General features: G+C 34.4%; 1 protein-coding gene across 1 annotated transcript; it reads left to right on the plus strand.

The window, feature by feature from the left end:
* The first annotated feature begins 338 nt into the window (after positions 1-338).
* LOC122516426 lies at positions 339-1,952 on the plus strand. Its single transcript, XM_043634215.1, has 2 exons — positions 339-627; positions 708-1,952. Exon 2 carries the CDS (start codon positions 724-726, stop codon positions 1,870-1,872), a length of 1,149 nt encoding a protein of 382 aa, XP_043490150.1. The 5' UTR covers positions 339-627; positions 708-723; the 3' UTR covers positions 1,873-1,952.
* The last annotated feature ends 9,261 nt before the right edge of the window (positions 1,953-11,213 follow it).

Below are 11,213 nucleotides of genomic sequence, written 5' to 3' on the forward strand. Positions count from 1 at the left end.
TCCTACATTCAACGTATGTGAATCGCCTTTAAACTTTACCACTTTTCCTCATATATATGTATGATATATTTTTCAATATTCACTTATTTTTCTATTGTTTATTTTCCGAGAAAAATTTGTAGTCTGTCTTACCTACCACGACCGGTCATTTGACCGGTAGTACGATTTATACATTTATGTAAGAGTTTCTCTCTAAGACTCAATGCCAAAACTATAAAGTCGTTACAAACGAAAGGTAATGTAGTTATGACACATTTTATCCGATAAGTGCCTTCCAGAAAATGGTTTACGGCACTTCCAAGTGTTTACAGTTCTCACTCGACTATCGGGCAAGCGGTGTTTATTTGCTTGATTGATATCCGATACGGTCAAGATCCTCGAATGTTCTACGCCATCTCATCTACTATGACGTAAAATAAATAAACTTGTAACTGAAGGAAGTGTATAGACGTCTTCTCACGAATTCAAATCAGTATAGTCTTGCGACACGAACAGAGTGCATCGAACGTGAAAGTCACAAAGAGCATACTTGGCAGTCTTTTATTATTATTTTGTAATATTTTATATCGTATTACGTGTTATAAGTGCCATTTTCAAAATAGTGAACAAGACTAACAATACTTCGCAGTAAGTTTCACATTTTATCTTTTATTCTTTTTTTATCTATTTTGATTTACATTTTCATATTTTAGTTTTTATTTTTGTAGAATATTTGTCCCCAAAATGGCAAGACGTTTGAGGAGTGCGAATGTATTATTAGAGAGAATAAATGATATCGATGCAGAATGTTCTGAAGATGATCAGGAAATTCTGGATATGGAAAATAACAATACGGAAAATTATGATCCACTTGAAACAGATTCGAACACCGATGAGAACGAAGAGAATATTTCGAACGTACGTAGACGACGAAAGAGAAGGAGATTCTTAGTTAGTTCCGATAGTGAGAATGAGGAAGAAGTAAGCGAAATTGCGATGGACGGAACTGTTTGGCACGAAGTAAAAATAGGGTCTAATCCTGGAAGAGCACCTGGTCATAATATTTTTAGGGAAACATCAGGCCCGACTGGGTACAGTAAACGTAATATTATGAAAGGCGAAGTTAGGACGGCATTTTCTGTGATAATTGATAAGAATATAATCGAACTTATAAGAAAGTGCACAGAGGCAGAGGCATTTAGAGTGTTGGGATATAAATGGGAACTATCTACTGCAAAGTTATATGCATTTTTTGCAATTCTGTATGCACGCGGCGCATATGAGGCTAAGAATATAGATATAGCACTTCTATGGAATAAAAAGTGGGGCCCGCCTTTTTTCTCAAATACTATGAGTAGACATGACTTTACGGAGATTATGAGATTTATTCGATTTGACGACAGAAATCAACGAAACCAACGGTTACAAACCGATAAATTTGCTATGATTTCCGAAGTTTGGTACAAGTTTATTGACAACAGTCAGAATTGTTTGTCAAAGTTGTCCGACCAAATGGCCAGAAATTATTCGGTAAAATCTAAATCTCGGAGATGGCCTTTGCAAGTATTTTTTAATATCTTGGATTTAGCCGGGATAAATGCATGGGTGTTATATAAAGAAACTACGGGAGGAGAAATTACAAGACAGGAATTTCTATTTCAATTGGCAGAAGAACTTGCCATCGAATACCAACAAGAGCTCGGCAAAAAAAATCAACCAATACCCATCGCAAGTACAAGTACAGGTTCTCGTGAACGGAAAACATGTCAGATAAGGTATTGTAAAGATAATAAGACGAACAAAATCTGTCTAAAATGTAAAAAGTACGTATGCGGAAAATGTACAGTTGAGAAGCCCATTTGTAAAAATGCGACGAAAACGAATAAAATGTAGATTATGTACTCTTGAATAAAAGAAAATATATTTTTATACTGGTAAGCTGGCCATTGGTCTGCATTCAATATTGAAAAATATAAGTTGTGAAAGACCGGTCATTTGACCAGCCGCGGTAGGAATAGGTATACGTGAAGTGTCGGTAGGAATAGTGTTAATGCAATTGTAAAAAAGGATAAAAAAAAAAGAAACAAGAAAATAAAGTTCGACTATTCCTTTTCCTGTTTCCCTTCAAATAAGAAATCGCATAGGAAGGTACTAAATTTAAACGGGTATAGTTACCCTTTCCAAATGCGATCCTTCCTCCCTCCCTCTCCCTCTCTCTCTTACTTCCTGCTTCTTCTTTTCCTTCACGAGAGAATCGAGTTCTCGATTCTGATCGTAATTTTACCCCTTAGCTACTCGATCGAGAGAAAATTCGTTTCCGCGGTAACTTTCATTTCCCAATGTTCCCCCCTACCGCCGAATCCACCCCTTTAACCTCTCATCATCATCCCACCCTTTTCCTCTACCTCCCCTCTCTCTCTCTCTCTGTCTCCGTTCACCTTTACCTACGTTACATCAAATATCGTAAATTTTTCATTTTTAATCGGACCAGCTCGTATTTTCTGACAACCGAGGACTTTGCAAACGCACACACACACACACACACAGATACACACATGCACGACTATGTATATGGGAATTTTATGTTCGTTGAAAGAGACATTCTCATACACGAATTACTACTAATAATCAAATATTTAAAATTGTTCGATTATTTTGTTTGTTTTTTCCTTTTTCTTTTTCTTCAACGAAAAAATAATTTTTAAGAAAAATACTTGTTACTCTCGGAAAAAGAAATAATATTATTATACATTAACGTATAAAATGTAACTTTTATATATTTAAATCTATTTGGATTTTTCTTTCTTAATGATATCCTGTTTTTTTTTCTTTTTTCATTCAAAAATTTTATAATACACACAGTGATTTCATACTATTGACTTTTATTAAAACAGACATTGATAGGGTAGTTTGTTAGAATTTGACGAAATATCGTTCGCAGCTCATTGGTAACCAAACCGAGCGTAGTTTTCACCATTGAATTGGCGATCAATAAACGTCTCGTTCCCTCTCTCTCTCTCTTTCTCTCTCTCTCTCTCATTCATCCGTTCATTTTTTTTCCTTTCTTTCTCTTTTGTAGTCTCACCCTTCGATTTCTCTCCTCTTCTGTAATAGGATAGCTCGCGAGTATTACCAGACGGAATACAACGATGTCTCACCGCAGTCCGATCGGGCCGATACTTCCGATTTTCGATTTTCAATGGACCGATAATACCATTTTCCTTTTACCCTTTCTCTCACTCACTCACTCATTCTATCTATCTATCTATCGTTTTATCTGAATATCTATGTCTCTATATCTTTATCTCTTTCTCTCCCTTTTATACTCTTTTACGCTCATCGCTTTCCATATCGACCTGCCTTTCTCCCAGACCAAACGCAATCCTACCCTTCGACTCCATCAAATTAATCCCACCGAAACCTATAGATAGATCTATATACATATATATATGTGTATGTATATGTGTATGTATGTATGATATGTATAATATATATGATATGTATGTACATATATATATATATATATATATATATGTGTGTGTGTGTGTGTGTGTGTGTATGTGTGTATATGTATGTATGTATGAATGTATGTATGTGTGTATATATGTATATATTTATGTATGTATGAATGTACTTATGTATGTATGAATGTATTTATATGTATGTATGCGCGAGTGTATGTACATTTTGTTATACGCGTATATATATATATACGTGTATGTAATGCATGTGTGTAACTGGTGAGAAAGAGAGTGGGTTGAAGGGTGGGAGGAAGGGAGGAAGGGAATGACGTGATAGACGCGTGCCGGACGCGAAAATTGAAAAGCCCGAGAAACGGTAGACAATCGGGTGGAAGGGGCCGGGGGAAGGGGAAGCAGTGCTTTAAATGTTCGATAGTTCAATACCATTCCCCTCGTCTGTGTGTGTGTCTCTCTCTCACTCTCTCTTTCTGTCTGTCTGTCTGTCTCTCTGTCTCTCTCGTTTGTTTCGATTTTATTAGCTTTTTTTAATATTTTTCTTCTTCTTTTTAACTTATTTCAGAATTACAATTTTACTGAAAGATGAAATTAAAAATATGCGAGAGTGTGTGTGTGTGTATGTGTTATACGTGTTACTGGGTATGGGTCACTCGTTGCAAATTGTAACGAGAAGCGAGAATGATATTATAGAATTTATTAATAGTAATGAGAGATCTCATTAATGTAATGGCAATTAAAGGGAAATATAATAACTACAGTTTTTATGAATATAATCTAAAAGGTTAAAAGGGAAAATGAAGAATTGAAATAAATTTTTGACGTAATACATCATATCTACGTATTTTTAAAACTTGAATTGTTGATTAATTTATACTATCTTTTATTACGGTTATTTTTGTATACCTATTTCATTTTGTGTGCACCTAAGAATGCAAATATCTCGAGTATAATTGTTTAAAATTCATTTAATATCAAAAGTTGTTTTTTGCTTACCTAAATAAGGTTTCATCGATAAATTTGGGACTTATTCTTATAATATTATTAAAATGAATTATTATGATATCTTATTTCTCTCCAATCTAAAATTAATTTTTAACAATTACACCCAAGACATTTCCATTATTAGCTTAACACAAAATAAAAAATAGGATTAAATATATTATTATAAATGTATATTATCCTATATTTAAACTCGATATCTTTGTTTAACAATTCCACATAACATATTATACATTATAATAAAAAGAAACATATATAAATTATCTGATTACCATAACGAACGTGTAGGTTTGAAACATTACAAAACAAAGATATAATTTAACAATAGTTATATGCTAACCTTACAACAAATGCATTTGTATTAGAAACCTTAAAAATAAATAGACAAAGGTAGAAAGAGATAGAGATAGAGATAAATAGATAGAAAGATAGGTAGAGAGAAACCCAGATATGATGAAAGGTATCGAGTAATCATAGGACAAATGTATGGATGTACCAACCACATGAAACACTCTCGCACGCATGTCCTATTAACGAACAATTAACGGGATTGCACGTACGAGTAGTAGAACCCTCGAAGCACGGTGCCAGAGTTATCTGTCAGTACGCAGCCCATCCTCGATTTTCAACGACAAAGCCGATCATCGCTTTCGCGAAAATTTATTAACGTCAGTCCGATGAAGCCTCTATAGCACGGATAATAATTACATCTCCATTATATTCACCTCTCTGAGGATCACATCGAACAGGGCTCTCCATTAAACTGGTAGTAGTAGTAAACCCAGGTTATGCGTTATACTCGCCAATATAAATTCCTTTTTTCCCTTTTTTTTTTTTCTTCTTCGGTCTTTACTAAATTTTCCCTCGTCAAAAGAAAGAAATTATAGAAAAGAATAAAAAAAATTGCAAACCAAAACGATAATAATCTACGGTAATGGCAGTTCGGTCTATATTGAATCTAATTAACGTGGGAATTATCGATAAAAGTATTGATCGAATTCTCCAGATATTTATTTCTCTTTTATCTATCCATCCATCCATCCATCCATCCATCCATCCTATTTAACTGTCCGGTTACTTTTTGTCTTCATTGTTTTTTTTTTCTACTATCCCGTTTAAATTGTACCATTGAAGTTTCCCGACACCGCATTATCGATGTTAGAGCTGATAAATCCGATTCGTAAACGTCCAGTTGATTTAAAATCGAAATAAAGAATAAAAAAACGTCACTTCACTTCCAATCATTTTTCTCTATCCTCTTTCTCCTTCTCTTTCTCTTTCTTTTTCTGTCTTTCTTTCTCTGTTTCATTGAGAAACGAAATCCGAGAAACCTCTCATCTTTTTTCCTTCAGGCAGTACGTTCGATCAAAAAGGTTTCTTGTCTATTTGTACGATGTTTTCCGATCGTACTTTTTCTACCTTAGCCGATTCCCGACGAGTTTAGCTCATAGATTTAAGGGTTTCCTTATCGTTTTACACAACATACACGTTGGATCGATGAAATATTCTTGTTTTTACATTAATCTTATAATTGTATTCATTAATTATCAATCATTGAAATATTAATTGTCTATTTTTTTAAAATGCAAAATAAAAAAAAAGAAGGAAAGGTGAAGAATTTTTGCTTTGACAATCGAATTGTCGGAGAATCATTCGAGAATCGTTCGAGGAACGTTCGAGGAACGTTTTCGTATGGTCGGTTCTATCCAACGACCTTTTTGCTAAAATCAACGAAAATGTAGTTTCGAGTTGACCGACAAATTTCAACTAGTCCGAAAACCTTTTCGCAAATTCGGCGTTTCCTCTTACAATTAGAACGTAGAGAAATGAAGAAAACGTAATTAACTGTATGATAAAATACTATCTGCATGCACACATCCACACAGACGCATATACATTTATAATAAAAGTAAAATCTAGCTTTTATAAAATACAAAAAATAACAGGAAAATCAATAATGAAGAGCTGAAATTGAAATGACATTAACAAACTATTACGATGAAAAAGAAATTCAATAAAAAATGTAATATTTTCTTTGTAAAAGAGAAACCATGGAATACGTAGAAATAAGATTTCGTTTTTTTTTTTTTTTCAAAATTTAACACAAATGACTCGTACATTAATTAAACTATTGAATTAATTACATAAATTATTACAATTTATCCTTTAAGTAATGACAAAGCTAAATGAAGATCAGTAGTAGTAGTAGTAGTTCTGCGAGAATCCTAAATAGAGGGTCAGAGTGAATCGAAATCTCCTTACAAACACACACACACACACACACATAGACACACGTAGAAACATATCCACACGTTAAAGGAGTCTGATATGTGCGACGCAAACAAATCTCGCGGCTCGTTCGTATCCGGCCACGACGAATTTCCGTTGGAATCGGATTACAGAGAAGTCGGTGGATAAAGAAAGGGTTGAGGAGGAGGTAGAGGAGGTGGAGGAGAAGGAGAAAGGGAGGGATAGAAGCAAAAGGGTTCCTTCTTCCCGTCGACGATGAAACCTGCACTTCAAGAATCACAGAACGTCTACGTAGTCCGAAGATTAACCAGCTCATAAGAGAGATGAATAAGAAAAAAATTATTTCGCGTTCATTAGATTATAATACGAATAGATAATTATTGTTATATCTTTTCATTTTAATATTTGCGATATAAATAACAATTGAAAATAAATAAATAGGAAAAGAAATCGTATAACGAACATGCAAAATGCATATATTCGTTTTTAAAACATTTGTATTTAGTAAAAGTGGGCGTTAGTTTTATCCATTCATAGTTTTATTCAAAATCTGTTTCACCTGGATTTCAATGAACAAGAGTGTGAGAGTACGAGAGAGAGAGAGAGATAGTTTCGCAAATCGATTTAGGACTCATTAGTTTCACCGAAAGCAACGTCGGAAGCGAACGGTCCGAAAACAAATTAGTGCCCTACGAATTGACGTGCAATTAGAGAGTGAGTGAGTGAGTGAATGAATGAATGAGTTAGAGAAAGAGAGAGAGAAAGAGAGAAAGAGAGAGAATAAATTTCTAATCAACGCTATCGATTAATAATATTGCTACTGGTAGAGTTGCCGTCTTTTATTTCATTGACTATTGTTTTTTATTTACTCTTCAACTAATACACTTACACATACACACATACACACAGTAAGATATATACGAAGATTCAATTACAAAATCGTTTTTTATTATTTTAAATTTAATTTTTTCTTCGGTTACTCTGCAATATCTTTGTCTATTAATTCATTATTAATATTTTCAATATTATTATTAACTCACGGAGAGTAGATTAATTTCCGCACGAGATCGGAGATGATCGAAGTTAAACAAGATAATCGTATATAATCCAAAAAAAAAAAAGATAGACAGATAGATAGAAAGAAAGAAACGGGAGAAAAGGGGGAAGGATAAAAACTTGATTCCTCGTCGATAGTTGGAAGAATTTCATCTGACGTAATTTTTGATTTAACACTCAAACCTAGGAAAGATCACGCCTATCATAAATCCTTTTATCTGGACAAACTAAATCATCCCTAACGATTTTCCAAAGTCATAAATTGTCGAACGGGCAATAGAAATTACGATCATCTCTTCCCCTACCCCCTAACCCCATCACACTCTCTCTCTCTCTCTTGTTTTTTTTGTTTTTTTTTACACACATATCCTTTCTCTCTTTGTTTTTCTCGTGTCAAAGGATACAGCCATTAATTTCGATCCCGTTTCGTAAACGTTTTGGACTCCCCTACGATCCCCCCAAAATACCCTTGGGATTCTCTCCAGCCATCATTCTCTCTGTTTCTATCTCTCTATCATTCCCCCTTTTTGACTATTTTCTCTCGTTTCTATTTCACTATCTTTCTCTCTTTGTTCGAAGTTCAAAACGTATATATATCCCCACCCCAGCCACCCCCCCTTTTTTGGTTTGGCTAGGTACCCCATCCTTCTCATGAATTTCAGCGATTCGCTTGACACCATCGTTGCAAGTGGCATTAATTAAAGCATTTAGCAAAAGCCTTGTTATCCGAACGAGTCGTTAGGAGGATCTTTTGCTCGTTTTACGCTCGTTGATTCTCGTTTCGTCTATTATCGTCAAACGATCGAACCGTGATAGTTCCTACCGTTCCTTTCCTTCCTTCCTTCCTTCCTTCCTTTCCTTTCTTTTCCTTTCCTTTCCTTTCCTTTTGTTCTCTCATTTCCTCTATCTTTTTTTTTTAATCATTGTCTATCTCTGTCTGAAATACGATTTTATCTTTTTAAAAAAAAAATGATGGTTGTATGCATCTATACGTGGCAATAGACAATTTCTATCAAAAATACGTGGAATTTAGATGAAATGGGATTGAATTGACCAGATGAAATGTCATTGAGAGAGAGAGAGAGAGAGAGAGGGATTGATTTTTTCTTTGAATTTTATACAATCTGTAATTAATGATATCGTCGTTCGAATAATGCGAATTAATTAATATAGTGTATAATAGATTTATATACGGTTAACGCGGACATATGCATGTCCAGACAATGTGTAAAAAGCATTATTTGTCATTCTGTCTCTACATGATACATAAACACGCGTAGTTATGGCCAATAATATCGACACGATATCGGACGATATTAAATTTTCAAACATTTTCATACGGTTCCACGTTCCACGAATAATCGTTATTAAATTTTCTATGATATCGATCGGTCTATCAATCGATCGATCTATCGATCGAATTAACTTATTATTCGACCAAATACGTTATTTCTGATAAATATTATATAATATATATATTACGAAATATATATGAATTTTAATACAATATTACTTTCGTTTTTCTCGTAAGAATCTTAACTGGTGGAAAATTATTCTCAATAGTTTCAATTGATAATTTTGAAACTATTATTAATAATGTGGGGTTTTGAATTGTTAAGAAGTATAGATATGAATGTGTGAATGGTATGAGTGTGAGAGTGATTGAAATAAATGAAAGAATGCATCTGGTCGAGACAAAGAAAGAGCGTTAGATAAGAATGTTAGTTTAGGTTTAAGGTTACATCATCTGGACTTGTCGCCTTTGTATAGCTACATCGAAGCCTCCCGAACGTTCTCGATAATGTGAAATACCGGAAAAGCCTTTGCGCGTGGTTTGGAATGATCGGGAAGTTTCCAGGGGAATGACGAGAAACAACGGGAGACGATGGAGGGGGTGTAGGGTATAAGTAGGCGACGGAAGGGACAGACGTTCTGGGGCTGTGCGTTTTTCTGTGAGTTCAAGAATAATTGACGGGTAATAAGTGTAACGGGGAGTACGGAAGACAACGGGAAACGGCGAAGGATTACGATAGGCGACGACGAGTCGGATTCGGGTGTTCCTTGCGGTTGTTTTCGGACGTAGATAGTTACACTTATTGTTAGCATTAGATCATTAGATTATAGATACTTACTATTTTATTTCTTACAAACATTATACCTTGTTATTATTTTTTAATAATTAAATACTTTACTATTACTATTACCATTATAAAGAAATATCTCATCTCTATACGTAAATCTTACAATAATATAATGCAATTTTCTAATTCATTTTCCTAGTTTTTTCTTGAGTTAAATTTTAATTAGTCTCAAGTATACGGATATCAAGAATGTTAAGAATTGTTTAAAAATAAGCTACAAAAATATAGAAAAAAATATTAACTTTTCCCATGAGTCCCTGTCGGAATCCACCATTGAACTGAGTCTCACAGTCCTCTATAAAAATACTTTTATTAAATATTATTTATATGCTCTCTTCCAAACGTTGCGCATGTGTATGAAAAGAAATAATCAACCTAATCAATCAAATCTAAGATTCTAATGTTCCAATTTTAGCATTTTTATCATTTTGATTATACCTTAAACAATAAATATCTATTAATTAAATCTATTGAATTAAATTCTATTGAATTCATATACAAAAAAAAAAGAAAAAGAAAAAAAGGGAAAGAACTTATAAGACAACCAAATATAAATGTTTCTCTCTGTGACTTTCCGTCTAAGTTACTTTTTTAATCGATATTTTAAGAAAACAAAATTTCTTCTAAGACGTCGTCGTCGTCGTCGGCTAGCCTTTGAAGTAACGGAAAACGCGTTTCAGAGTAAATCACGACAAGGGGTTGGGTGGGAATGGTAGGTAGAAAGATAGGTAGGTAGGTAATAGGGTCTTCCCTTCGTAGGATCGCGCTAGGATATATCGGATTATACGGGGCTCAACCGAGTCATATCAGATTCTAGTAGATTATGCCAAATTATATTAACGTCATACGAGATTAATTTATACGGGAGCGAGTAAGCGAGTAAGCAAGCGAATGTTGAGTTCAACCTAAGTGCAATACCGAGATGGGGGATAGAGAAAGATGGATAGATGAGATGGATGGATGGATAGAAAGAGAGAGAGAGAGAGAGAGAGAGAGAAGGCTTGTTCAAGCATACGCCTCCAGCAAATCGCGTGCGACGGCTCGACTAACTTCTTAACCGTTCTGTTACCTGCGATTCCCTCGAGTATTACCCCCTCCCCCCTCCTCTCCTCTTCCCATCTTTCCCCTTCGATCCCCCTTCTTACTTTCAATCTAAACCACAAAGTTGGAATTTTCGACGAAATTTCAATTTCCCCTCCTCTTCCCCCTCCTTAGCCCCATTTTGCGATGATTACGATGATTCGTAAAAATATGATCGATTGTGTGGTCATTTAAATTGTACTTTTGTGAAATGTTATTTTTCAAAAAA

Source organism: Polistes fuscatus, unplaced genomic scaffold, assembly GCF_010416935.1.
Source record: "Polistes fuscatus isolate 324 unplaced genomic scaffold, CU_Pfus_HIC Scaffold2, whole genome shotgun sequence".
Lineage (NCBI taxonomy): Eukaryota > Metazoa > Arthropoda > Insecta > Hymenoptera > Vespidae > Polistes > Polistes fuscatus.